This window comes from Phodopus roborovskii, unplaced genomic scaffold (genome assembly GCF_943737965.1).
Source record: "Phodopus roborovskii unplaced genomic scaffold, PHOROB, whole genome shotgun sequence".
In the NCBI taxonomy this organism is placed as follows: Eukaryota; Metazoa; Chordata; class Mammalia; order Rodentia; family Cricetidae; genus Phodopus; species Phodopus roborovskii.
In genome coordinates, this window is record NW_026125052.1 from 33,865,663 (window position 1) to 33,893,587 (window position 27,925).

At 55.7% G+C, this 27,925-nt stretch overlaps 3 protein-coding genes across 3 annotated transcripts in view; 1 reads left to right on the forward strand and 2 right to left on the reverse strand.

The window, feature by feature from the left end:
• The first annotated feature begins 1,434 nt into the window (after positions 1 to 1,434).
• On the forward strand, positions 1,435 to 6,887 carry Fscn2 (fascin actin-bundling protein 2, retinal). Its single transcript, XM_051182087.1, has 5 exons — positions 1,435 to 2,314; positions 5,338 to 5,494; positions 5,935 to 6,056; positions 6,356 to 6,523; positions 6,592 to 6,887. Exons 1-5 carry the CDS (start codon positions 1,486 to 1,488, stop codon positions 6,795 to 6,797), a joined length of 1,482 nt encoding a protein of 493 aa, XP_051038044.1. The 5' UTR covers positions 1,435 to 1,485; the 3' UTR covers positions 6,798 to 6,887.
• Positions 6,888 to 7,521: 634 nt separating this feature from the next.
• Positions 7,522 to 18,048, reverse strand: Faap100 (FA core complex associated protein 100). The gene is made up of 10 exons (XM_051182077.1): positions 17,838 to 18,048; positions 17,613 to 17,731; positions 15,963 to 16,921; positions 14,726 to 14,882; positions 13,301 to 14,070; positions 12,449 to 12,585; positions 11,199 to 11,315; positions 9,267 to 9,353; positions 8,875 to 9,010; positions 7,522 to 8,698 (listed from the first exon to the last, which is right to left on the reverse strand). The coding sequence occupies exons 1-9, from the start codon at positions 18,006 to 18,008 to the stop codon at positions 8,879 to 8,881; spliced, it is 2,649 nt and encodes an 882-aa protein (XP_051038034.1). The 5' UTR covers positions 18,009 to 18,048; the 3' UTR covers positions 7,522 to 8,698; positions 8,875 to 8,878.
• Positions 18,049 to 19,549: 1,501 nt separating this feature from the next.
• The window catches only part of Nploc4 (NPL4 homolog, ubiquitin recognition factor), a 45,699-nt gene continuing 37,323 nt past the window's right edge, over positions 19,550 to 27,925 (reverse strand). The window contains exons 14-17 of the mRNA XM_051181931.1: positions 25,533 to 25,628; positions 24,148 to 24,264; positions 22,876 to 22,978; positions 19,550 to 21,797 (exon numbers count right to left, since the gene is read on the reverse strand). Coding sequence (XP_051037888.1) covers positions 21,640 to 21,797; positions 22,876 to 22,978; positions 24,148 to 24,264; positions 25,533 to 25,628 — 474 coding nt within the window. The 3' untranslated portion in view covers positions 19,550 to 21,639. The remainder of the gene's footprint in view (positions 21,798 to 22,875; positions 22,979 to 24,147; positions 24,265 to 25,532; positions 25,629 to 27,925) is intronic.

Consider the following 27,925-nt stretch of genomic DNA (forward strand, 5'->3'; position numbering starts at 1 on the left):
TGACCCCCAGGAAGGCCTTCACACGCTGTCCCGGGCTTCCCAGTCCACAGCAGTCACACAGTTGTGAGGAAGAAGACACTACTTCTGGCTCAGGCCCAGGATGGGCAGCTCCAGTTTCTGGCTTGGCTCTGGTCCCCTAAGGCAGGTGCAGCACACAAGAAAGCAGGATTAACCTGAGCAGGTTCACTGAAGCTCTCTGCGACCCCTCTCGGACTCGGGATGGAGAGGGTACAGCCAGGTGGCCACGTGGTGCAGTCAGCTTCCAGCATCTCTTCAACTGCACATCCCACCCACCCTGGGTCCCATGGGGGCACTTTTGGAAACACAGCTTCCAGTGCTCAAGTCTGTGAAGGCCGTGAGTCAAGCCCATAATCCCCTGTGAGCTGAGCAACAGTAACGGGGCCCCCAGGTCTGCTGAAGGCCCTTGAGGCTAGATCACCCTGAGTTCCCTGCATACAGGGAACAGCCTCACATCCCAATAGGGTACAAAGGAATCCTGGCATACCCTGGTTCTCTGCCTGCTACAGGGGTGTGTTCCTGCACAGCACAGTCCTGGGTGGGTGTGAGCATCACAGGGCCTCACCAGCATACCATACGAGTCTGCTCTTCCCGAACCAAGTGGAGCAGGACCGTCAGTGAACCCGTCTACACACTGCCAGCCCTGCTCAAGCTGCTCAAGGTGTCCCAGCCTCCCCGATGGCCCTTATATGTCCTGCTCCTCGCCGCCTTCCAGCCCGTAGCCAGGAGCAGTGTCAGACCCAGGGTAGCACATAAGATTAGGAATGGGGGGGGCGGGGCGGGGCCCAGGCTAGGATACTGCTGCATACTACAGGGGGGCCTTGCTGCTCCTGGGAATCAGAGATGCGGTAACTGGATCCTGCAGAGGATCTGGCGGCCACTGAGGGCGGAGGGCTGCGATCAGGTTGCCGCCCTGCTGTGAGTTTTCCACTGGGTTGCTTTTTCTACCTTGGGAAAGAGCTGGGCTGCACGGGGGGGGGGGGGGGGGGGTCTGAGCTGGGGGGTGGAAGGCCCTGAAGCAATAGTCAGTAAGAAGAGACGCTAAGAGTTGTGAGACCCACAAGATAGGACATCGGACCCGGGCAGCCGTGGATGAGGGCCAGGAGGTGGTCCGTCCTGCTCCCGTCCTGCTGGGCATCAGGCTCTGGCCTTGGTGCTATCCAGGAGCCACTGAAATCCAAGCTGGGGGTAAGGCAAGGTGGCTACTCCTCCTAAGCCGGTGCATCTGTGATCCGCCCCCCTCACCCGCCCTCCGCTGCCCGCTGGCCATGTAAGATCTGCCTGGGTGGCCAAGGCCACGAGACAGAGGCAGTGTTGGAGCAGGTAGTGTCCATGTCACTAGCTAGGCTTGGGGGTCACGGGCCAGCTAGACAGAGCTGGGCCTCTGAGGGGGGCGGGGGCCACAGGGCCCCTGAACACTCAGAGAGAGCTTCGTAGGCCCCTGAAGCAACCTGGTTAGCCTCAAAGATGCCAACCAACGGATTGCATCAGGTGCTGAAGATCCAGTTTGGCCTGGTCAATGATGCCAACCGCTATCTGACAGCAGAGAGCTTCGGCTTCAAGGTCAACGCTTCAGCATGCAGCCTCAAGAGGAAGCAGACATGGGTCCTGGAGCCTGACCCAGGGCAGGGCAGCGCTGCTGTGCTGTTCCGCAGCAGCCACCTAGGCCGCTACCTGTCAGCAGAAGAAGACGGGCGTGTGGCCTGTGAGAGGGACCGGCCCGGCCGTGACTGTCGCTTCCTGGTCTTGCCGCAGCCTGATGGACGCTGGGCGCTGCAGTCAGAGCCGCACGGCCGCTTCTTTGGTGGCACTGAGGACCGATTGTCCTGCTTCGCTACAGCTATCTCCTCCGCAGAGCTGTGGACTGTGCACCTGGCCATCCACCCACAGGCTCATTTGCTGAGTGTGAGCCGTCGCCGCTACGTGCATCTGTGCCTGCAGGAGGATGAGATGGCAGCGGATGGTGACATGCCGTGGGGTGTGGACGCGTTGCTCACCCTCATCTTCCAGAGCAGGCGGTACTGCCTCAAGTCTTACGATAGTCGCTACCTGCGCAGTGACGGTCACCTGGTCTGGGAGCCCGAAGCCCGTGCCTGCTACACACTAGAGTTTAAGGCGGGCAAGCTAGCCTTCAAGGACTGTGACGGCCGCTACCTGGCACCCGTGGGTCCTGCCGGCACACTCAAGGCTGGGCGCAATACGAGGCCCGGCAAGGATGAACTGTTCGACCTAGAGCAAAGTCACCCACAGGTGGTTCTGGTGGCTGCCAACCACCGCTATGTTTCTGTGAGGCAAGGTAGGGTGTGCATGTGTGTGTGTGCGTGTGTGTATGTGTGTGTGAGAGTGTGTGTATGAGTGTGTGCGCGCACATGCCACATGTGCTGGTTTGGGTGTGTGTGTCCATTGGAGATGAGTGTTTCTGCATACAGTGTAAGCCTATGGGCCTACTGAGGGCTGGTGGCTTCCGAGGAGGGCGCTTCACTACCTAACATCTGGAGAACACCAGCTGAATCTGGTGTCTGCTGGACTGACTGCAGTTGTGTCTAAGACTGGAGAGGCACGGTGAGGCAATGGCAGAGTCTAAGGGCAGTGGGAGGTCCTGCCACCCCACTTTCTGGTCTCTGGGGGAGATAAGGGGGAGACCAAGGCAGGGCCAGGACATAGATTTCACATTTGCCCAGTAGAACCCTTGTGGGGACCCCAGGAGTGGGAGAGTTCACTGTTATCTTCAGTGTTAGTAGTCACAACCAAGGCAACCTTGCCGCCCAGGACCTGTGCTTCTAGGGGGAGGTGCCGTTTCCATCTGTGGGGTGTGGCTTGGCTCTTCATTTCCTGGCCACTGGTCACTTGTGCGACACCTGAGTAGTTTGGGGTAAACAGAGTGTTCCTACTGGCCCACAAGGAACCCAAAGATCTGAGTGGCCTTAGGCTACTGGCATAACCCTGGCCCAGGCTACAAGGCAGAGTTGTTTATGTTTTGGGTTTGGGGCTTATGCACACAGGGTACCTAGACAAAGCCTGACCTGGGTCCTCTGAGATCAGAAGAAGGCGTGAGGCAGGGATGCCCCTCCTACTCACCTAGACCCCTAGACCCCTGTCATGGCAGCGCTTGCCAGAGAAAGGGGAGTCCTGTGTGCCCACCCTGCCACTGCCCACTGCTACAGTACCCAGATATCCAGTCCCCTTGGACGCCTTGTGTCCTCTCCAGATGGGCACCCACGTGGGAGGCCCAGGACCTACGTCTGCAGTTGTATCCTTTAGGGCAGTCTGGCTGGCACAACACCAGCATATGTGGCCTTCTCTCCCATCACCGGCCATGCAGTCCAGCCACGCCACCAGGTCTGGAGAAGGCTCAAACGTCCACCACAGTCCTTAACTAAGCAAGCCGGCTGGGGCAGAGGTAGTGGAGTGCTTCCTGGGGGACCTGGGGGTGGTGGCCAACATACTGTGATTGTAACGAATAGCCTGTGGCACTCAGGAATGAGGGTGCCAAGGGCGGTGTCAATACTGATGGCCGTGCTATGGGGGATTGGTGTGATGCTGACGATTTGATGGAGAGGGGCAGGAAGTGGAGAGGGTGATGGCAGCGGTTGTGTTAATAAAGGGATAGGAGATGGCGGAGGTGATGGCGCTGATGAAGGGGCAGAGACAGGCTGGCAGAGGCACGCCCCGAACTTGTCTCCTAGTCAAGAGGCTCCCGTGGGCCCCAGTTTGCAGTCCCCCCCCCCCGCTGGACTTGTTGCTGCCCCTCCGCAGCCTCTGCCAGCTCCTCCCTGCCTTCACGGGCACCGCAGGGCTAACGTGCACGCAGCCCTTTGGCCAGTAACAGAATGGCACAACCCCATCCAAACTCACTGTCCAGATCGCTCTGGATTCTGCGGCCCTCCCACCGCCCGGTCGGTTCCCTAGGAGCAGGCGACTATGAGGAGGAAGATTCCCGTAGTACTCCGTCTGCAGAGGCAGGTGGGGGATGCGGGGACACAGCCCCTTGGCCTGCGAGGTGGGTGTGTGGCAGCGGCCTAAGTCAACGGATGGTTCTGGTCGACGCGCCCAGCCAACAGCTATTGACCTGGTTCTGCCCTCTGTCCCTGCCACTGTCCCCGTTGAGAGGCCACTTTTCCTATGGCCTGCAGCACCCATCCTTGTGGGACTCATTACCCAGACTCCCCGCTGACTTCTGCCCACCATGCGGCTTGGTGCATGAGGATGAGGGCAGCCACCCAGTTCAGTATTTGTTGCTGGAATGATGAAGCTGGCAGGGGTGGGGACAGAAAAAAAAAAAAAAAAGACAGTAAGCAGTTAAGAGCACTGAGGACCCAGGTTCAATTCCCAGCACCCACGTGGTGGCTCACAACGGTCTGTAACTCCGGTGCCAGGGGATCTGATGCCCCCTTCTGGCCTGTGTGCACTGCACACAAATGGTACAGACATACACACAGGTTAAACACTCGTATAGAAACAAAACAAAACGCCTTAAAAACAAACTGTTGGACCCTTTCCTGGGACGGGCTAGCTGTTCCTCTGCATGGAAGCAGTGGCCCCCCAGTGTGAGGGTGCCTGGGCATAGCCTGTGGGAGCTAGAGAATGGTAGACCTCGGCCTCTCCACTAGGAGCTGTTTGGTTGTCCTCTTCTCCTGCAGGGTTGGACCGGATGCGGCCCCACCTTCACGAAGGAAGGCTTTGTCTCTCCCACTTGGGCTCGTGGAGGCTCTATCTGCCACACTATTCAGAGTTGTGGGAGGGGGGCAGATCTTCTAGGACAACCCTGAGGCTCAGTGCCTGCATGCTGTGCCAGGACATGGGACAGTTGTCCGTTCCATTACACGAGCACTGGGCGGGCCCTGTGCCTGCCTTCCCCTAGGGCTCTGAGGGTACCAAGGACATGCGTGGGAGGTAGGCAGGCTGGTTCCTAGCCCCTGCCTATGATCTGGGTCACTTCAGGGAGGGGAAGGTCAGAGATACCTCCCAACTCTCCCCTCAGCAGCTTAAGGGTGACTTATAAATAGAAGCTGCCGTAAATCCTGGGTCAAGAGAGCAGGAACAAACAGATTACTTGCTGATTAGCAGGACAGGGCTTTGCCAGCATGAAAAGCACTATCCCAGGGAGTGAGGGAAGAGCTGGGCCGAGTCCATCCTTTGGGGTGCACTGGTGTCTGGGTGATCCTGGGCAGAGCTCCCTTGCTTCTGACAGATGGCTTCCAAACCTGAAGACAGAGCTCTAGCTGAGACTCCCTCTGGCTTCATGCTACCCCAAAGCATGCTTCCCCATCTCAGTGCCTGCCAGGAGGTGTGAGGAGCTTCACTGTCTTCTCCCTCCAGGGATCAATGTCTCAGCCAATCAGGACGAAGAACTGGACCATGAGACCTTCCTGATGCAAATTGACCAGGAGACAAAGACGTGCACTTTCTATTCCAGCACGGGTGGCTACTGGGCCCTGGTCACTCACGGGGGCATTCAGGCCACCGCCACTCAAGTGTGAGTGCACCTGTCCATGCTGTCACCACCAACCTCTTACAAACACGGCCACTACTACCGTCTCCCCCACCACCACCGTTTTAATTTTGAGACAGGGCTCACTTGTAGCCTTGGATAGCTTGGAACTCAGGATACAGACCAGGCTGGCCTCCCACACCGACATGTGCCTTTGCCTCCTGAGTGCTGGGATTGGAGGAGTGTGCACCACTGCACCCGGTGGCCACCATGATGGCTGTCACCACCTCCACAACCATCATCACCACCGCCATGCTGGGCACAACTTAGCTATGAGGATAGGAGCCTAGACAGCACATAGCTCTCACTGGCCATGGGTATTCTGTAGTGGGCAGGCTTCTGTCTCATCCCTGGGACCCAACGAGGTTAGGGGGACCAAACTACACCTCGTTCTCTGAGATCTTGTTTGCCCACCCCCTCCCCAGTTCTGCCAACACCATGTTTGAAATGGAATGGCACGGCCGGCGGGTGGCGCTTAAAGCCAGCAACGGGCGTTACGTGTGCATGAAGAAAAATGGGCAGCTGGCCGCCATCAGTGACTTTGTGGGTGAGCACCCCCTGCCTTCTGTAAGTGGGGGAAGCTTTTCACCCAGGGCCAGTGCATCTGAGGTCCCTCCCTACCCCGTTCGTCAGGGAAGAAGTCAGATCCCAGGGTGTCTTCTCCTTTACTGTCTTTGGGGGCCTGGATGCCGTCTTAACACCTGCACATTAGGAACGCCTAGGTTGTGCTGTGTTAGGTTCCTTGCCACAGTGGCACATTAGGCAGTGGTACACCCGGACCCCCAAGTCTATGACCTGCATAGGACAGGTAGGGGCAGCAGTGGTCCACAGCATCCTCTCCCTTAGGCGAAGATGAATTGTTCATCCTCAAACTCATCAACCGACCCATCCTGGTGCTGCGTGGCCAGGATGGCTTCGTCTGTCACCGCCGAGGATCCAACCAGCTGGACACCAACCGCTCCACCTACGATGTCTTCCACCTGAGCTTCAGGGATGGTGCCTATCAGATCAGAGGTGCGGCGTGGGGTGCACGGGCGGCGTGGGGTGCACGGGGCCCTGCCGACCTCCGGCTTTGCCTCCAGGTCGTGGAGCTGGGTTCTGGTACGTCGGCAGCCATGGAAGCGTGTGCAGTGATGGCGACTTGGCGGAGGATTTCCTCTTCGAGTTCCGAGAGCGCGGCCGCCTGGCCATCCGTGCCCTCAGTGGCAAGTACCTGCGTGGTGGCGCCTCAGGGCTGTTGCGTGCTGACGCAGACCTGCCTGTGGGGGAAGCTCTCTGGGAATACTGAGGACTCACAGGGCACTGACCCCAGGGCCCCACCGACCCAGCATCAAACCTGTATTGCATAGCTGCAGTGGGCTTCAACCACCCAGCTTGGTAACGCCGAGGGTATGCACTTTGGAGTCCCGGGCCTGTCTGCTCACCACTAGGGCCATCTTCTATTAATCAAAGGGCAGGGCCAGAGCTGGAAGCGAGCGTGTGTGTGTGTGTGTGTGTGTGTGTGTTGGGTGTGTGTGTGTGTGTTGGGTCAGAGATTGGGCCAAGCAGGCCACACTAACCTAGGCTGCCCCAACCCTACTTGGGGTCCTAACATCCTCCCCAACTACCCAGGGCAAATGAGACCCCTGGAAAGTTGCAAGTCTGGGACAGTAAGTCACTCAGCCAGGGAATGTGTTGGGGTGCGGAGGCAATGGATAGATGATAGGAAAGCAGGAGGCATGCTGGGAAGGAAGGTACAGCTGGATACCCACCCCCAACCTTACGAACAAGAAAGGGACTGTCCTTGCCTTACCCAAAGCAACCAGGGTCACACTTCAGGGTATGTATATACCTATAAATTCTTGGAGCTGACCATAGCAGTCTGCCTGAGTGGGCTCGGTCTCGGAATCTGGTGGTCTATGGCCTGCAGTGTAAGGATGCCAGGCGTTATCTGGCGTGTACGGGGACGTCATAAAGGATTAAGGGGCCCAGCTGGAACAACGGTGGCTCTTACTCCATGATGACAACGCAAGTGAGGCTCTCCAGCTGAGCCTGGCATTTCTTCAGCTCTGGCAGCCATCTGAGCCTGGTGCCGGGCCCTACTAATCCCGCCAGTGCCAAGGATGACCGGCCAAGCCCAGATGTGGGGCCTGCGCCCAGCTGCCCAGCAAGGCTGATGAAGTGCCAGCAGTCCCAGATGACATGCGCCCCGGTGGCTCCCAAGGCCTGCTGGAGCTCAGGCTAAAGACAAACCCTGCAATTTCTGTGGACTATAACGGCAAGTAGGGGACACTAGAAAAAGTCATCTGTGACAGAGACAGAAGTCAGTTCAGCCGGGAGACCCCTCTGCGCTCCCAGGCAGGCCTGCTGTCCTGTGGACTGACCCAGCCTTTCCAACTTGCTCGGAGACAGTCATATACACTACACGCCGCAGCTCGAGGCTTCCAATCAGGACAAGGCTGTGGACAGGGCTCTTAGCAGGCCAGCAGTCAAGGTGCGCCAGCAGCCCTGGCAATCAGCACCTTGCTACAAAAACCAGGCTTGTGGACTCCAGGCTGCCAAGAGAGGCCTTTCTGTCTCCTAACTGCCTCCGAGGAGAACTCTGTCCTGCAGGATGGACAGACTCCCGTGTAAATGCCCTGTGAGGTGAGCCCTGGTGGAGGTAGCTGGGCGCTGTGAGAATGTCCTTTTGTCGGGGCCAAGGGGAAGTGGGGAAGGGCCGCCCACCCAAGGGCACAGAGCACGGCAGACTTTGAAGAAGGTGGGGACGGAACTGAGTAAACACTGGCTGACACCTGGGACGCCATGAAAAGGGCAGCTTGTCGCACAGCACAGCACCTCACAGACATGCTCTCCTCGCATAGTGGGGACAGCATGGGGACCCGGGGGTGGGGGTGGGGAGGCAGCTCAGGCCACCAGCATCGGTGGGAGCCCTCCCGTGGTCTTTGTGCTTTGGTTGCAGCGGGCATTCTACCACCTGGTGGCTCCAGAGGGGCAGCCAGTGCTCCTGGGGCGCGGCAGGGTTGGCGGCAGAACAGTCCCGCACCCACAAGTCTGAACCCCAGAAACCCCGTGTCTCCACGGCCCGGGTACTTGGGCAGAGATACTTTCCACTAGGGCTGCAGAGGCTGCGGTGGAGGGGTACTGCCAGGCAAGCCCCGGGAACTCATCCTGGAGTGTGCCCCGCGGTGAGGAGAAGCCGGCCAGCAGCTGTGGGGAAGGAGGAAGGCATGAGAGGCAGCAAGGCGGACACTGCCTGGATCTAGCTCACACCCCACCTTCCCAGCTCTTCTGGCTGAGCCTCCCGAGCCAGGGAACCAAAGTGTATCCTTTTCCATCCGGGTAGAAGCACACTGGAGGAAGTGTGGAAGGGGCCCAGGACCCACCTGGTCACAGCAGGACAAGGCTAGGGTTGCGTAGCTGTTTGTAAACCTGCAGGAGCTTCTGGGCTGTGGAGTAGGACCTGACTTCATCCTCCGTGCACAGCTGGTCACGCAGCGTCTGCACCTCGCGAAGCAGTTCCTACGGGCAGACAGCACAGCTCAGCCTGGCCCTTCACCTACAAGCATCTTGTACTTGGGAGGGAGAGGGTGGTCCAAAAGAGGGCACTGGGCCACATGGCCTTAATGATGTGACATACAGCCACGTGGACATGGCCAGGCCAACGGGAAATGCACATAGCCCTATATATCTTGATCCCATCCTAAGAACCCAAACAACTGAAAACAGGCCCCCACATGCCACCTGGGGACGCTCACACCCAGGAACCAGGGCTCACCTGGTGGTTGGCATGGATCTGGTGTAGATACTGCATTCGGAGGTCAGGTGGGCTGGAGCCTTGAGCAGCTTGCTCTGTGACCATAGTCTAGAGGACAGGAGGGTTGGGGGACATGTATCGGGGAGGGGCTTCCTGGAGTGGGTGCCTGAGTCTAGAGGCCAGGGTCTTCATGCCCCTCAGATCATAGTGAACACTTCTTGTCTGTCTACCCGAGCATTATCACCTGGCTTTCCTAAACAGCTGGCCTGACTCCTGTGGAGAGGCCCACTCACTTCCTCCTTAGAGCAGCTGGGACTCCCACCTACAATAATTAAGAAAGACGTTTCTACAGTTTAAGTCAGGACCTTAAATAACTCAAGGTAGCTTCAAAGTTGCTGTGTAGCTTAGGCTGGCCTTGAATTACTGATACCTCCTGTCACACCCTACCAACTTCAAGGATTTCAGAATGTACCACTAGGCCTGAACAAAGAGCCTTTTTTTTTTTTTTTTTTTTTTTTTTTTTTTTTTGTTTATTTGGGTTCTGAGACAGGTTTCTCTGTGTAACACCTGTGGATGTCCTGGAAGTTGCTTTGGAGACCAGGTGGCCTCGAACTCATACAGACCCGCCAGCCTCTGTCTCCCAAGTGCTGGGATTAAAGACGTGTGTCACAACACCCAGCTTAAGGAGCCGTTTTAAAACCCCTTTCTCACTTGTTTGGCTCAGACAAACTTTGGGCTGGGCCTTAGGCAGGACCGCCATCTGGTATAGTTGCTCATTCCCTCTGAGGCTCGGGTAGGGCCAGGCAGTCTTTCTTGTTCCCGAAGACAGTCTAGCATGCTGCGTGGCCTTTTCGGACAGGACAAACGGAGTCTCCTGCAGCACATCTGCTGCGGATGGGTACCCATGGGACCCTGGGGTTGCTGCCTATGGGAAAGCTAACATCTGGGGGAGGGGTTTCCGTCTATGCACCACGGAGGTGTCTGGCTGAAGGTGCCCTGCTGAATGCCATGTGATTCCCTTTCAAGGATCGACTGTGTCCTAACCCTCATTCCTCTGTAGGAAGCTTTTTTGAAACAGGGTCTTTGCAGATGACCAAGATAAAGTCACTAGGGTGGCCTTAATCCCATGCCACTGTCCTTGTAACGGGAAACTTGGGGAACAGGTGACAGACGTTCTTGAAGGCTGGCTGGCCCTGTGGGTAGTCTCTGGGTGGTGGCATCACTGCTTTGGAGACAGCTGTGCTAGCAGTCTACAGAATGGGGACTGAATTCCTGAACACAGCATGAAGCCCACAGCTGGGTTACTGTTAAACCACTCACTTTGTGAGGCGAGTGTCACAACCGGCAATTAACCCTGGGAATCATGTGCTAAGGCTGACCTTGAGCTCTGAGAGCAGCTAGCACCTCTACTCAGGGCACCTGTCAGCTAGCAGGCCCCGATTCTCAGGGGAAGCAACACCAGGGTACACAGAGACAAGCTCCAGGGTGAGGCTGGCGGAAGGCTACAGCCAAGAACTGCCAGGTGGCCACTGTGGACCTCGCCTTGGGGCTGGGAGCCTCACTGGTCTCAAGTGGGTGATGGGTGCTCGGGGCAGAGCTCTGCTGACGGGCATCAGAGACTCAGTGCTGAGCGGTGCTGAAGTGGCCTCTTCTGCACAGATGGCCTCCCTGGGCTGTCCCTATCTACTCACAGTGCAGGCACCTTGGCCTGGAATCTGTATCTGGGGCTTGGCCCCAGACATGACAGGTAATGACTAGAAATTTATGGGACATATAGACTCAGCTGTTTCTGAACTTGTGGGTGACACAGGCTGGCAGCACGCCGCAGGGGAGTGTCTTGTTTGCTCAGTGGGCTCACACATGCACATTGCCCACAGCTGCATGGGTCCACAGAGGAGACCCTTCAGAGCCTCCTTCCCCAAACCACCCCCCCCCCCTTGCTGGCTGTGATACCTGTATCCGTCTGATGATGGCATGGTGTGCCCTACACATGTTGGCCAGAGAGGAGCTCTCCACTTGGATCTCCACAGCCTGGATGGGCCCTGCGGGGCTCAAATCGGTCACAGCTACCTGCAACGTAAGAGGGCCTGAGTAACCGCAACAGGGTCTGGGCTGTTCTTCACATTTTACAGTGGGTAGGCGGGAGAACCATAGTTAAGAAACCGATTTGCAAGAGACAGCCATATCAGGGTGAGTCAAGATCCAACCCTGTAGGAACCGCCTCATTCTGAGCCTCACGTTAACCTGGCTCCACGCCAGGAATACAATGAGGGCCTAACACAGGGAGCTCAAGTGCCTGTCTGTGGGCATCTCAGCACCCTTCAGGAGATCCTGACTGTGCTAACTAGACGGGCCGAGGGCGGGGTAACCCTGGCTTGTTCTTTACACAGTGGCATAAGACCCAAAGCCTGAGGACTGTAGAGAGGCCTTGGCCACCACAGGTTTCTCCATGTGGTTGTGAGCAGACTCTGTCCACTAACCAGAACCACTGCCAGTTCTCAGCCTTGGCCAGGGGTCATCTGGCTTAGACGTTGGTTACAGCATGGCTCGAAAGGGCAGTTCAGTGGGCAGTGAGGCAGGGAACTTGGAGGACATGGCCTGGTTATAAATCCACTCGGAGCTGGAGTAGAGGCCCATGGCTCTTGGCAGACAGGGCTTACTCTCCAAGAGTCTCTGACAGTATGATGTAAAGGTTAATTGCAGGGGATCCTGGCTGCTGGGAGGACACCCCCCCAAAAAAACGTCTGTATGAGCCTGGGAGGTGGTGGCACAGGCCTTTAATCTCAGCACCCAGGAGGCAGAGGCAGGCGGATCGCTGTGAGTTCCAGGGCAGGTTCCAAAGCTACAGACAAACCCTGTCTGGAAAACCCAGAAAAAAAAGCAGGGGAGAGAAGGGGAAGAGGGTGTATGACAGGAATGGAGTTCCTTATTTGGAGTTCCCCACACTGCCCTCTGCTGGTCCGATAGGTTAGCTATGACTGGCCTGAGAAGGCTGACCACCGTACTGTATTTACTGTCCACTGTGACCCTAGCAACGCCAGGAAGAAGGGACCCATGATGGAGTAGACAGCGCTGGTCCTCCCGGGGACCCAGGGTTGGTGAGGCGGAGGAGACTGATGGGCAGTTATTCTCCATAAGCAATGGCCCAGGGACCCACTGAGGACTGTGGACGCCGAGACCCATCCCAAGTGACCCCTGCTTGCCTCATGGACGATGAGGTTGACATCAGTGCCATCCGGGGCTATGCCCTGGATGCAGGACAGTTTCTGGGCCCTCACAACAGCCACAGCAGCGTTCTCAGCAAGCAGCCACTGCAGGGTGGCGCTGCACAGGCGGTGACCTGGAAGACAGACGGGCCCGCTGCAGCGAACGCGGGACACACTAAGTGGCACCTGCGTGGCTTTCGTCAAGTGTTCCCTTTCCAATGCCATCTAAGTGTCCCAAATGCGCACAGCCCTACCACATGTAGGGAGCAAAGCTAGTTAGCCAAGAGACAGGGAGGAAGAGGGGTCGTGAGAAAAATCATGGACCCAGAGCTAGAACCTTCCTCCAGGAGGTTCTACACGGCACAGCGTACAGTCCTAACTGCACTGCGGTGCACAGACAGAAATGCTGTGCAAGATTGTTCCGTTCCAGCCCTCCCCAGGACAGACCGACTCACAACCCAACATCCGCTGGGAGCAGGACAGAGGTACCGGCAGCCTGGACGCTTCTGCCATGGATCCACGGCCAGACGATACCAATGGCTCAGCACACTGTGTGTGTGTGTGTGTGTGATGGCAAAGCCAGGCCCAGTGCTGCACCAGACCAGGTGCCCCGCGTGCGGGGCGCGCCGGGCTCCTGTGGTGGCGTCTGCCTCTGCTTAGCTTGTGCCTCGCCTCACAGTTTTGATGAAACACACAAAGGACACGGCAATGGGGCGGGCAACATGACACGGTACTCCAAAGCAATCAGGATGCACCGGAACCCACAGGTGCCACGGGGAGAGGAGACACTGCCTACTTCCACGGGCTGCAGGGCCCCGAGGCCAAAGCGAAGCCAGCGGTGCCACCAACCTGAGTGACTACCCTCCAGGGCAGTTCTGAGAAGCACGGCTGATACTCTGATGGACGCCGTGGACGGAGGCAGGTACTTGGCCCGAAGGGAGGCGGCGCCAGTTGGCTCACTGCCAGGGCCTTGGCAGGTCTTCAGGAAGGTTTCCACAGGCTCGCAGGCAGGGCCAGGCACGCAGGGCGCCTGTGCGGGTTGTGAGGCCACACCGGGGAAGCGCAGACACTGCAACATGTCAACTGTGCGCTTGCTCAGGGGCAGGCAGACGCCCTCCTGCTCAGGGAGGTTGAGAGGGAGCTTCTCCAGACAGGGCACCTCTAGAGGGTCGGAGGGGGCCAGGGCCCCACCCACCACCTCCCTGAGGCTGTAGAAGAGCCAGCAGGACACGGTCACCGGCAGGTCCAGCATGCCACTCTCACTAGGGCCCAGGGGCAATGTCACTTCGCGCCGACTGCCGGGGCCAAGTCTGTCCACCGGAATGGTGTAGGTAAAAGTTGAGCCAGCCCCATCCAGGTCTAAGGCAGAGGAACTAGTAAGCACCTGAATACACAAGGTCCAGCCCTGGTCGAGGGTGAAGCTGCTACTGTTCTCTAGTGTACAGGTGGCCATCAGCATGTCTCCCAACTCCAGGCGGCTCCAGGAGGTAGCGATGGTACATGAGATGGGCCGGACTCCCTCCTGGCTGGACAGCAGGGCACAGCTCACATTCATGGCCTCGTTGAGGCTTGTTATGGCCTTGTTGCGCTGGTCAACAGCTTTCTTCAGGAAGGACACTCTGCAAGGAACAGACACGGCACCAGGGAGGATAAGACCTCAGGGATCTGTGCACAAGCTCTCAGAGGATGCAAGCAGCTCCCAGGCGCCAGGAGCACGCCTTGCCCTGTCTGGCCTGTGAAACTCTTTAGAACCCACTTCTGGTTGTCAGACCTGATCTCTGTTCTTGGCTAGAGGTGGCAGGACAGGATGGAGACTCTGAGCTGGCCTATGCCTGCTAGGGATGAGTTAGCCCCACAAATCACCCCTTATGCTCCCGAATGGCCCCCTTCCCCCTTTGCAACACTCCGTAGTGATAGTAGGCTGTAGGCCTATGAGGGTATCTGCCTGCGAGACGCAGGCCATAAGCCCACACATCACCAGCTCCAGGCTCAGAGTTATGAGCAAGAGGGGAAGGTTTGGGGCTGGACACTTTGCTGAGAGCTGGAACACACTGTCCGTTAACGAGGGTCCACAGACACGGCACGGGACTGACACTACAAGGCTCCTGGGGGACTGAGGAGAAAGGGCATCTTGTCTTCTGAGGGCTCAGTGCAGACTCTGGCCCCTGGTGGAGAAAGCCACACACACAGTGGTTAGCCAGAGCCTCGCTAGCCTAGGTCAGCTCCCGAGGACAAGACACAAGCTCTCTGCTTGAGCCAGAGCCTGCAGCTCACCTCTCAGAGACATCGCCGATGTCCAAGAGCAGCTCCTTGATTTTCTGGCCCGCATTTGCCATAGTCATTTTGGGAGGCACAGGCACCTCTGAGTTCAAGTCCAGGCTGCAGGCGATCAGGCGCCCTTTAGAAGACAGGGCCAGGAGCTCGGTGCCACCTGATGACGGACACACGTAGGGCTGGTCAGGCAGTGTTTGCTCTGGACTCCAGGAAAAGGGTTGGCAAAGGGCCCAGGCCATGTCCAAGGAGGGAAATGAAGTTCTGGGGGAGACTGGGGAAGCCCACACTGAGGGGCTGGACAGAGAAGGTGACCACGGGTCTCTACACACATTTTGAATCGCCTACACAAGACGTTGTCAGTCCAGACGTGATGACTCGGTAATGACTGATCTCCACAGACAGGACAAAAGGGGACCACAGGAGAACACTATAGGGCATCCAATCACTCAAAGGTGTTTCAACCTTCAAGAGGCCACACACAGCAAGGCTGCTGAGCCTTCCAAAGAGAAGTGGCCTGGAGGGGGGGGGGGCTGAGCTCCACTACATCCTCCTTGGGACATCTCAGGAAGCCTGGCTTCTCCAACACTTCTTCCTGCCCTTGCCTGTCACTGAGGGGACAGAGGCTGCCCCTGCCAGAGGTCTGCTTGCTCCCAACACAGCTGTTACCACGAGTCTTGAAGCGGGTAGTTTATCAGCGGAAAGCCAGTTCCTACATACTGCAGCCACACCTACCCCTGCCCCAGCCCGGTGGTAGTTTGGCTCATGCAAGCATCCCCTCACAACTGTTTTCTGAGGACCTGGGCACTCGTTGATGAGCTTAATGGGGAGCACCAGGGGAGGGGGTGCTTTCCTCTCATCCCAGCTACAGCTTTCTTAGAGAACTCTGAGACGCCCTGCGAATGGCTCATAAACAGGACACACAGCTCACCCAGCTCTCGGGGGACACAGGGAGGCTTGGTCTGACCTGATTTGTTCCTGCTGTGGGGGATGTTCCACAAGCCACATGCTGTGAGCTGGCACTCAAGTGGGGAGACAGAGAACGCCCAGGCAGAGCGGGTAACGCCCAGCGCCAGGCAGGACACGCAGAGGTACCTCGACTCCAAGACAGGAGTGAGTGAGCCACTGACGGGCCTGGTGAGGAAAGCCCGTGCCTGCCCCCTTAGCAAAAGTCTCAGCAAAGAAAGGGGAAGGCTGTCCCAAGGCTCGGTCACAGCTCAGGGCTAAGGGCGGGTCTTACCTGTCGATGCCCCTGATGACACATGGAGAGTGACGACACTGCACATATTCAGACTGGCTGGGCACAGCATGGAGGGCAGACCTCCGACGGCCCCATCTGGTTTCTCAGGGTTCCAGGGAGTGTCTCTCCGGGTCAAGTCTACCATGCAGAGGTTCGACGGGGTGCTGTGGTACAGGTGGCCATCCCCGCCACAGGCAGCACAGAGCACGGGCCCCGGGAGGCAGTACTCACGAAGCTCTGGCACCAGGTTCCCTGACTCACTCCAGCCGGCCTTGATGGCCAGTGTCCGGCCTTGGTGGCCAAGGGCTACCAGGCAGTCAGAGTGCACATTCTCCTCAGGCGGGGGCTCTCTTGCCTCCTCCTCCTCAGCGTCGGGCTCCGCCCTCACGGCCCCAATGAAGACCACGGGCTCCTCCAGGTGATGGAGGATCTTGACTAGGACCTTTGGGTCACCAGGGGCTAACCCACAAGTAACCAAGGCCTTCAGGACCACGCAGCAAAGCTGGCCATCGGGGAGACCGCAGAGGATCACAGGGGACTGCATAAGGGTGGCATCGGCTCCAAAGAGTAGACCGAAGAGAGCCTCCTCTAGCGTGAAGCAGCCACAGCCCTGGGGGTGACCGTGAGGTGCTTTGGAGTCTGGTGGGAAGGCGCAGCTAAGCACTGGCAGGAAGCAGGGGGCTGCGGGCTTCCCTGGCACCCCGCCTGGAGGGGTGCATGTGGACAGCTCCACCTCACCGATCTGGCCTCCAGGCCGAGGCTCCTCCCCTGGACAGGGGCGCTCAAACAGCTGCATCTTCCACTGGGTGGGGCCCTGTACCAGGGTGACCAGCATGTCATCGAGCACCGTGAAGGCACAGAGTGCAGCATCTGGGAGGACACAGGCGTCTGGGTCCACACGGATCACAGGGGAAGGGTTGGCCTCATCCTCTTTGTCCTCGCAGGCCTGGATCACAGACCTTCAGGAACAATGGAACAGTAGTCAGCACTGGGTGGGATAGCCTCACCTTATATTCAGCAATAACCTGACTTGTTCGCCGCAGCGGGCTAGGCAGCAGGCATCACAGGAAGTGCTGGAAAGCGTTCCCATGGCACCCACAGGCCACTCAGCAGGTCAAACCCACCATCTGACACCGGGGTCAGCCAGGAGCATGGCCCCGCAGACAATGCCCGCCAGCTTGGGAATGGTCCCCGTCCCCAGTGCGGCACCTGGGCTGTGTGTGTTGTTTCCCCGGCAGCGGCCAATGGCCAACAAGCCTTTGCTGTCACTACACCTCTTTCTGAGACCCACTTCCTCCTGAGATGTCTTGCCAGACACCCGAGGACAATAGCAGTTACGCCCCTGGCTGCAGACTTCACTACCTGAGCCTCAATAGCTAAGAACTTCTTCACGGGAGCTGACACTCTAGGGTCACAGCAGCACAGTTAGTGCACGGGTGTTGGGAGGGGGGCAAGAGGTTGTTCCACGTGCGGGTGCTGATGGCCTAGGCTGCCGTGCGTGCGCTGCCAGGATCCTCCCTGCGTGTTGTCAGTGGCCGGTGGGCACGGGAGGGGGCAGCACATGTCAGCAGGTGTACGGACGGACAGACGGAAGGACGTGCAGGCCTCCCTAGGGACCAGCCACAGCCGCGTAGGGCCACGCCCCCTCACCTGTCCCGGGAGTCCAACGACAGACAGTAGATGCCGGTCCGGGCGCACAGGACGTAGAGTGCCCTGCGGATCGCCAGGAGCTGCAGGTGCCACACCTGGTCGGGAAACTGGTACACCGCCTGGGCGCCAGGAGAGCGTGGTCAGGCGAGGGCGCAGGCGGCCCCGGCTCACCTGGGTCGGCGCCGCCCGCCCGCGCTCCCGCCGGCCCGCCCGCCCGCCGCTCACCGTCAGCACCCCGCCCTCCTGGTCGTACACATAGACGAACTCGCGCCCGGTGGACAGGAAGACCTCCGCCTCGTGACGCAGCACACGCGGCTTGGCCCCCGCGCGGCCTCCGAGCGGGCAGCAGAAGTCGGACAGGTACTGCACGCGGGACGCAGAGGCAGCGCCCGCCATGGTGCGGGCGCCGGGCCAGGGCTCAGCCTCGAGAGGCGGCGCCGCCTCCAGGCTTTACGGCCGCCCACAGCGCGGCGCGGCCTCCGCCGTAAAGCGGCCGCCGCGGAGGCGGAGGCGGGGCCGGTGCGGGGGCGGGGCCGGAGCGCGGGAGGTGCAGGGCCGAGGCTCAGAGCGGAACGCGGGAAGCAAGCCCGAGGGCGGCCAGATGGGAAGCGGCCTTTCAGGTCCACCCTGGCCCAGGAAAGGGTCCTTGCCTCAGACCGCCTACCTGGCGAGCAGAGGTTGCTCTGGTGAAAGGCTGTGTGCCGCACCCTGCGTTGTCTCAGCACCTGGGAAGGTGCCACCAACGTGGCATTAGGCTCTTTGGAGATGGGTGGCTCGCGACACTGAGCAGTCCCTTGGCCAGGGAAAAAGGGGCTTCGGGTCGGGTCAGCCAGGCAGCCGAGCCTGAGCTCTTCGGGTGCACAGGATGCCCACAGAGGCCTAAGAGCAAGGCCTAAGGGAGGCTTTCCGTTTTCCTGGAAGGCTGCTCTTTGAGGGAGCAGGCTGAGGTGTGAACCTACTCTGGATGACACCCCAAGCGGAAGATCAAGCACTCTTTGTCTTCCAGGAACCAGATGCCACTATGGCCTATGATGCTGTAGTGGCAGCTCCTCGGGGGCTGAGACAGGATTGCTTGAGTTGAGTGTGGTGGGGTTAGCTCAGGAAACTCTGTCTCTTAAAATAACGCTCGTATGAAAACTTCAGAGGCCAAATCTAGGAGTAAAGGTGTCTGGGGCACAACAGGGTACAAAAAAATGTCTCACGGGCTTGGACACAGGATAATCCTAGCATAGCTGTTAAAACACAACCCTAGGGCTAGACATGGCTTGGCAGTTGAGAGCATATATTGTTCTTGCAGAGGGCCCAAGTTTGATTTCCAGCATCTACAGCCCCTGGCAGCCCCAGGGGCTTCCACATCGTCCACTGGCCTTTTTCTATGTGTGGTGTCGGCACACACCATTAGTCCCAGCACTCTGGAGTCAAAGACGGGCCAGAACCAGAACTACTCAGTGAAACTATCTCTAAAACAAACTAAGTTTATCCTTGTTTTTATGGACAGGGTTTTTCTGTGTAGTCCTGGCTGTCCTGGAAGTTGCTCTGCAGACCTGGCTGGCCTCAGAACTCAGAGATCCAACTGTCTCTGCCTCCTCAGTGCTGGAATTAAAGGCATCCACCACCATGCCCAGCTGTAAATTAAAAAACTAAAAATGAAAATATAAACTGAAAGCTAAACCACAACCTTAACCTGAGGTGACCTCTGGAACAGATCTCTGAGTCCTGTCCCCAGGCTGCTCTGAAGACACTGCTGATGAAGTCTTCCTCTGCAGCACCCGAGTCTCCTTCAGGGAGTTGGAAGCATCCTTAGCTCATCTTCTACACACTCAAGACCGTTCCCATGCTGTACAGGTGGCATGTGCACATGCACTCGCACACTCACACTCACACACATCTGGTGGGCAAAGGTTCTGGGCACAGAACAAGGCACTGGGAGCAGGGCAATCGCTTCAGGCGCTTTTATTAGGTTCCACTGCAGGGCTAGGGTCCACGCCCTGCCAATGCACACCTATGAGCCCAAAGCAGAGCCGAAGCGGGAGCACCCATGTCCCAGGAGCAGGCTGGTCAGGGCAAGGCCAGGGCGAGGCCCCATCTCTGAGCCTGAAGAGGACCATGGCAGCCACTGGGTTCACTTGGGTAGGTATACCCACAGGCACCCCTTTCTGGGTTATAGTGCCTGACGGCAGGAGGGATTAGAGGTGGGACTAAGGCCACCTCCATGGAGGAGGAGGTAGCTGAGCTGCTCAGGCCTGAACCTTCTGTAGGGCTCACCCAAGCTGGTAGCGTTAGCTTGACTCTCTTTGGACAATAAAATAAAGTGCATTACTGAACAAAGAGTAATTCAAAACCATAAGCAGAGAAAAATCACAACAATTTCTTTAGCTAAAGACAAGAAAACAAGAATGATGTGGATTCCAAAACACGAGAAAAAGTAATTAACTTTGTAGACAAAGATGAGCAGGGAACAAGTGGCAAAAACATCTCCAGAGTTTGTGCTGTTCAGTACCTGCCCAGCATGAATAGCGGTGCTAGTACGAGTTTAACTGGCGTCAGGAACACAGCCAGGCCAGGACATCCAGTCTACCAGATCTCGGGGGGCCAGCAAAGACACAGTGTGGAGCCCTCACTGGGGGGGGGGAGGGCCAGGAGGGAGACAGGGAGCCCTCAGCGCTGTCTCTGCTAACTGCTGGCAGGTGGCTGGAGAGACTGCTTGCTCTCTACCTCCTGACCCTCCAGGATGACCCCGCCAACACTAAACCAAACTCAATGGCTCCACGGTCCCAGGGCCTCTGACCTCAGATCGCCTGCCAGGTGAAAGCAGAGATGCTGACCCCAGCCTCACCACATGAAAACCTAGCAGACACTGTTGCGCCCACAGGGCCGAGGGTGTGGAAGGCAGCAGGAGTGCACCCAATTAAAGTGACACATATGGCCTCCAGTAGTCTGTGGTGTGCATGGCCATTCCCAGGGCGAAGGACAGCTGACTGAGCTCTCATTAAGGCAAAGAGGCATCAAGATATCCACATCTTACCTGGTAAGGGCTGTCACAACACAGCCACAAGAGAGACCGTTTCTAAGTGCCCACACCTGTCCGGCCTGGTGGTGGTCACGTGGGCACCTTCTCTAGGCTGTCTCGACCACCACAGCCAGCACTGCAAGAGGCCACAGTGTCGGGGGCCTTGAGTAAAGGGGCAGTGCTGGGAGACGGGACCAGATCCCAGGGCTGCCTACAGACTTGAGGGGGCTGACCGCCAAGCAAGAGCCACCACTGCTCTGCTAAACCACCCAGGCTACCAGCTGCCACCATGCTGTGGCACGATAGGAAAGTCTCAGGCACTGAGGTTTGCTTCAGAGGAGAACTGGCGGCGGCCCCTGGCAGGAACACCCTGAACACTCAGGAGGGGCTGCCCTGAAGGAGGAAAGAAAGCAGAACTAAGTCGCTCCCACTCCCGTCTGTGCTGCTTTATCGTAAAAACAATAAATAAAAGCTTTCTGGGCAGGAAGTACTGATAACTGCTGATTTCAGGCGAGGGCAGGGGCACACTGCACTGCAGCTCAGACCAAGGACCACCTAGCCACACATGCTCCCAACAAGAGGAACACAGCCCCACGGCAAGGGACAGAGGCAGCCAGGAGCATCCATCCAAAAACTGGGGAGAAGGTGGGAGGCAGAAAACAAAAAGCAGAGGAAGGAGAGACTGCGGGGTGACTGCAGCAACCTCTCTGTGCGCCCCAGTCTCAGGGGACTGTCTGAGGCGCTCAGTCCTTCCAACAGAGCAGGGAGCTATTAACTAGGTGAGGCGTGTGGGGTGTTCTCGGGCAGGGCTGCTCTGCCCTTCCAGTTGGGAGGCTCTGTTCATTCCCCAGCACAGCAGCTGGGGCTCTTTCTCTTCAAGATTCGCACTGAGACGCCTCAGGGTAGCTGGCCCCACTGCTTCAGGGCTCTGGGCTTCAGGCCTTATAGGAAACGTGGCGCTCCAGGCTTCTGAGAGGGCTGGGCTGGTCCAGTCCCGCTCAGCAGAGGGCCAGAGCCCTAGGTCCTGGGGAGGCTGCACATCTCGCAGTGGCCGGTGCCAGGCTGGTTCATGAAGGTGCAGTGCTGACAGGCCCACATGGCAGACGGAGCAGCGCGTGGAGAGCCCCCGACTGCACCGTATTCATGAAGGCCTGGGAGCTGCACACCCACAGTGCCTGTAGGGCGAACGAAGAGCAGGGAGAACACATCAGTGCTGCACAGAAGGCGTCTGGAGCGCTCTGTGACGGGCAGAGCGGCCTCCAAAGCCCCCACTGTCTGAGCACAGACTGCAGCAAATGCCCCACCCTGCTCCGCACTAGGCAGGAGCTTTCTCCCCTGTTGCTAGCTATTCCTGTGAGAGCCACCACACCCTGTGGTGGGCATCTGGGTAGTTTCATTCTTACATAAACTCTTTGTGGAGTTGTACCTTCCTTTCCTCCTGGGAAAGGTCCAACAGTAAGGCTGCCCCATCAGAGGTCAGTGTCTAGCATTCCTTTTCTTTGTTTAGACAGGGTTTCTCTGTGTAACAGGACTGGCTGTCCTGGAACTCGCTCTGTACACCAGGCTGGCCTCAAACTCACAGAGATCAGCCTGCCCCTGCCTCCCGAGTGTTGGGATCAAAGGTGTGCGCCTGGTGGCAAAAGGTAGTTGGGATAATTTAAGAAAAGTTGGCTAGAAATAAAGCTAAGCTAAGGCCGGACATTTATAAGAAATAATAAGACTGTGTGTGTGATTTATGTGAGGGCTGGGTGGCGGGCCTCCCAAAAGTATAAAGAGCCCAAAAGAGGAAGAATAAAAAACAAAAACAAACAAACAAAAAACATTTCAGCATCCCAACGTGGGGCTAGAGTAAAAGAAAAGCCAACAACACAATCAGACACTCTTTAGGAGTCCGTGCTCATGAACATGGAGCTTTGGACTCTGTCACCTGCAGCACTGGCAACTGTCCTGTCTAGTCAGAGTGACGGGGACGGTAACGCTAGCAGTGCTCAAAGGTATCTTTCAGACCAGGGATCTATCTGGTGCACATAATCACACAGCTTAAAACTCTACAAACACAAGGGTTATAGCTGGACACTAGGTGGCCACATCAGCAACCACGACATGTGCCCAGCCAAAGAGGCTGCCTGTGTGTGTCCCTTTGCCCAAGCCTTCCAGGGAGGCTCCTGGTTTACAAGTCCCGGGTATAAACAACAGAGCTCATGTTGTACATTTTAGCTGTGGCTTTGGCAGTGGGGGGTTGGGGACACTTACTGCAAAGCTGCTCAATGGTGGCCCACTGTTCAGATTTCTTCCATGTCTGAGCCAGCTCCTCGTTTCTGGTCCTCACCGCTTCTAGCAACAGGCTGATGCTGTCCTGCAAGAAGACACAGGAAGGTTCCACTTTGCTCTGATTCAGGGGAAAGACTCTTACTATCTTTTTTCCCTTAACATCAATAACATCGTTCAAAAGAAAATTGAAAAAAATCTCAGAAAAAGGAAAAGGTATTAAATATATACATTCAAATGCTAAAATTAACTAAAAGTTAATTTCTTCTCAAATAGCCCCAAAGCAAAGAAGACACACCCTGGGTCTTAGAGGCACAGTAAGTCTGTAAGATCTATCCTCCTCCTTCATAATCTACCCTTTGCTCTTTTTCCTCTCCATCATGCCTGCAAACTATCTGCAGCCTTTGGGGTCAACATACAGAGACAAGTCTCTACAATGAGGTTCATGAAGGATTCTCAGAACCTCTCAAAAATGCTTTCTATCCAGCAACCCCCAAAACAGTTATGCTGGACAGAACGGTGGTCCTGATGCAGACAGACCCTTCTGTCATCTTGTATTCAGATGGAGGGCTTATCCTGAATTCAGAAGCAATTACAAGCTGCTGGATGGAAATATCCTGGGAGTGAGACTCCTACTTTGTCACTCTTAGGGAACGAGGCTGAGTTAGTGTGGTCACGTTCAGAAAGACTTGTTCTTATCTCCTTGGTATTTCCATAGATCCCGGGCAAAGAAAGGCTATGGAAAAAGGACACCCATGCTGTGGACACCCAAGGCATACACACAGACTTCCTGGCAGAGCTTGCTGCCCTGCCCTGTTCAGAGAGCATCTACCATCTGCAAAACATTCAGTCATTTCCCCTTATGGTGTATCTTAAAAATGCCAACTGTGCAATGGTGTGTTCAGGACCTGGAAACTGGCCAGGCCTGAGCTCAGGCCACGACAGCACTGGCTCCTAAGGAGAGGCGGCATCAGGGAACAGCAGAGGTACTGGCTCTGATGCTGTGCGCCAGACTAGAGGACACAGCATGCTCCCCTCTGCTCTTTGGTTGATTCTCAATGACCAGACTGTTCTTCAGCACAAAGGCGAAAGATCAAACATCTCCATCAACAGAGAAGTCAATAGTGCATATTCTCACACAGTGGGAATGGGGCAGTGATCTCAATACCAAGCCTCACCCTCCCAACCCCCCCCCCCCCCCCCCCCCCAGTACTTGGGATCCAAGGAAAGACAGCAAGAGGTTTGCAGAGCCAGTACCTGCAGTGGCATGACTTCATTGGTAACCAGAAACAGCAGGAGATGGAAGTCAGAGATGGTATCCAAGAACACGGATGAGGTATTCTGGGACAAGTAGGTGGCCAAACTATGAAAGTCCTAAAGAAAGAGTCATCAAAGAAAGGAAATGATCACAGTCCCTAGCACTGAGCCAGAGAGGAGTGCTGCCCCCTACTAAGCACAAGCACGTGAACCGGCGGAGACATGCCCTGCTTCAGTAACAACAAGGGAATCCAGAGGAGGTGCAGAGAGTTATAGGGCTCTTGTGACTCTCCTGCCCAGGGCCAGACCTCAGCACACCTGGCCCAGGTATATATAAGGAAGCAGATATTTAAACAGAGCACATCCCTTTACCTACCCTACCTGTCTGGGAACTCTATGTACCAGGCTGGCCTTGAAATCACAGACATCAGCCAGCTTCTGCCTCCTGGGTGCTGGGATTAAAGACGTGCCATCACACCTGGCATGGTTAGCTTTTAAACAACCAGACACAAGCAAGAGGATCACCAGGGACATCTCAAAGGTCTGCCAAGCATCTGACATCCTGGACAGATACGCTTCGAGGAATCACACCAAAAATAGATGTTATTTATGGCTATTCCTCGGCTGACTCATATTGTAAAATACTGGTACAAAAAACAACTAAGTACACAGACTGTCTGCACCAGTCAGTAACGGTGACTCAGGTCTGGTTGGATCCGTAGTTAGACCAAAGGGCAGAGCAGAGTAGGAGATGTGAGAGACAGAACCCACCAACAGCACATGCTACCAGAGTCCTGATGGACCCTAACCAGCCCAAGACACAGCAAAGGCAGGGCAGACCCACAGGGAAGTAACACATCTGCATTGCTCTACTGTACGGGACAGTAGCACACAAAGAAAACTTGGTAGACAACAAAAAGTGATGAATAATACTGGAAACATTAAAAAAGGCAAGTGAAGGACTGGAGAGATGGCTCAGTGGTTAAGAGCACTGCCTACTCTTCCAGAGGTCCTGAGTTCAGTTCCCAGCAACCACATGGTGGCTCACACCCATCTTTAGTGATATCTGGTGTTTTCTTCTGGCCGCCAGGCAAACATGCAGGAAGAACACTTTACACATAAGAAATAAAATCTAAAGAAATAAATCTAAAATAAACAAATTATAGAATAAAAGGCAAGTGAGAATAGACTCCATCAAGTCTGTAGGCAAAGGGCTTCATGGGATTTAAGCATGTTATCTACTGTCTACTGAAGAAAAGGCCTCCAAGTAATAACAATACCCAGAATAATACCTCATGGGACTTGTCAGATAATGAACCAAGGGACTGTGAAAATGATAAATAACTAGAAGTTCCATTAAATTTTGTCTCTAAGACAAAGCTTACCTGTGTTTCACCCAGCACATCCCGGTTTTCAATAGGAAATGGATTTTGTGAAATAGAAAAAGTGTAAACTGGATCCTTGGGAAAGGTGGTTGTGATCTAAAGAAGAAAAGCACACATTGTGACAGCAGGCCAGGAACAGGGTGGGCACCCCTGCCTGTGGGAGCCTTGCAGACAGGCCTTCTAGGCCTGCAAGCTATGTGCTGGAGAGAATTGCAAACGGTGTCACCCTCACACAGTGGAACCCAGACTCTGGGAAACAAGCCTAAGAAGGTGTGTTTCATCCTGACTCTGTTCAGAGGCTCACACGACACCTAACTGCAGCATCAGGACTGCTGGGAGCTAGTGCCCCTGTGCTCACTTTGTTAAAGATGTACAAGACCGCCAGTTCATCCTTGTCAAACAAGGGAACCACAGAAATTAACAGAGAAATAAGGCAAGAGGCAAACTAAAGGCATGAAATCCTCAACACTAGGGTTGGTACCAAGTGTGCAATCGGCCAGTGTGGGCCAGAGCCCCCTTCACGAGACCCACAGGTTTGCAGTCACAGGCAGCTATTTTCCTCCAGCGTCGAGTGAACCTAAGTCAGACTTTTTACCATAGGTTAGACATTTCTTTCCTTTGACTCCAGCACGATTAAGTTAATGGCAGAGGGCATTTTAAACCTAACACGTAAATAGAAGCCTCAGGGTCACTGGTGAATGTGCAGGAATCAATATAAACACTGGTTTTATTCCTCTTGGCAGAGGCCCCTTCCCCACAAAAGCACCAAAGAGCAAGTTACCGACACTTTTGTCTGACATACTTCTCTCTGCATGTGACATTAGCATCATCAGGTCATACCCCTTCCAGATATAGAATAGCTATTCTAACTCCCGTGGGACTATTTCTAAGGAATAAAAATGCTGCTCTGGTTGCTGTGATCTGTTTTCTACATCAGCAAAGACAGCAGGCTATTTCAGGATTCCCGCAATGCCAATGTCAGCACTCTGTAAGGACAAGCTGAACCGTCAGATGTACCAGAGGTGGCTGGTGCTTTACAAACACGCATTTGTAGCAGCCAGGCCAAGTATGTAGACTTGAGCCATGTGATGATGGGAGTGTCTCTGATACGGTACTGACCACACAGTTTAGTGTCTCAACACCAAGCATGAGGAGTATAACCAAGCTGTAAGCAAAAGCCCGGGGATACCCAAGTCCCTTCTTTGGGGGAGGTACAAACAGGGGTGCAAGGGTGGATGCCGCATGTCCACCTGCTAGTATTTACCAGTAACCCATACACTTACTTGTGGGACACACCTGCAGCCCAGTTATCCAAGAGGCCAAAACAGGAGACTCTGGGTTTGATGGCTGCTGGGCAACTAAAGGATAACTTATCTCAAAATAAAGAAAACTTCAACAAAATGGGGTAGGGGCCTACCAATGTGCTTGCCTGGTAAATACAAGGCTGTGCATTGGAATCTCTAAAGGGTGAGAGGTATTCAACCTCGAAGGGGACCCTGGAGAGCAACACAATCAAAGTCTGTGGTGGCTCCGGGGATCACTCCAGGGATCCAGTTCCTCTTCATGTGCTCAGACTGTCCTGGGTTGATACTTTCATGATGTGAAACAGCCATCCCAGCAGGACCTGGGAGATGACTCAGTATGCAAAGTCCTTTCTGTGATACAGCAATCCTACCCTCAAATTTAAGAACAGAAGCTATGTTGGGTGGGATGGCTTATACCTTTAAACCCAGCACTTAGGAGGAAGAAGCAGGCAGAACTCTATAAATTCAAGGCCAGCCTGTTCTAAATACTGATTACCACGACAGCCAGAGCTACATAAATGAGACTCTGTCTCTACAAAACAAAAACCAAAGCAAGCCCTAAACAAACAAACAAACAAACAAAAAAAAAAAAAAACAAAAACCCAGCATGGGGGCTCATACTTATAAATCTAGGCCAGAGGTAGAGGCAGGATTTTAAGTTTGAGGCCACTGAGGGTTATATATTACAGTCCTGTCTGTAAAAAAGAAGGAGCAGGGGAGGGGGTGGGGTGGGTGGGTTGGCAATTCTAGTTCAGGTCTACACTATCTCTGGCACCAGGTAAAGAGCCAAACAGTACTATTTAGGCACCTGCCCTAATGCTCTCTCTGTTCTCGTTTTCATAGGGGCAGAGTATGGGTATTATAGGGTAGACTGTTCCCCAGCAACTGAGTGATGCTGAAAGAGGTGTGTGTGTGTGTGTGTGTGTGTGTATGTGTGTGCGCTGGGGGGGGGGGGGAGGGAAGGGCTTAAGAAGCTCATTCTAAATCATGCTGACTCCTCCGTCAATCTGTTTTCACCTTAATTACACCCCAGGTAGTATAAAAACAGATGCCTTTATGTCCTAGGTAATAAATATGTTCTCAGGAGCT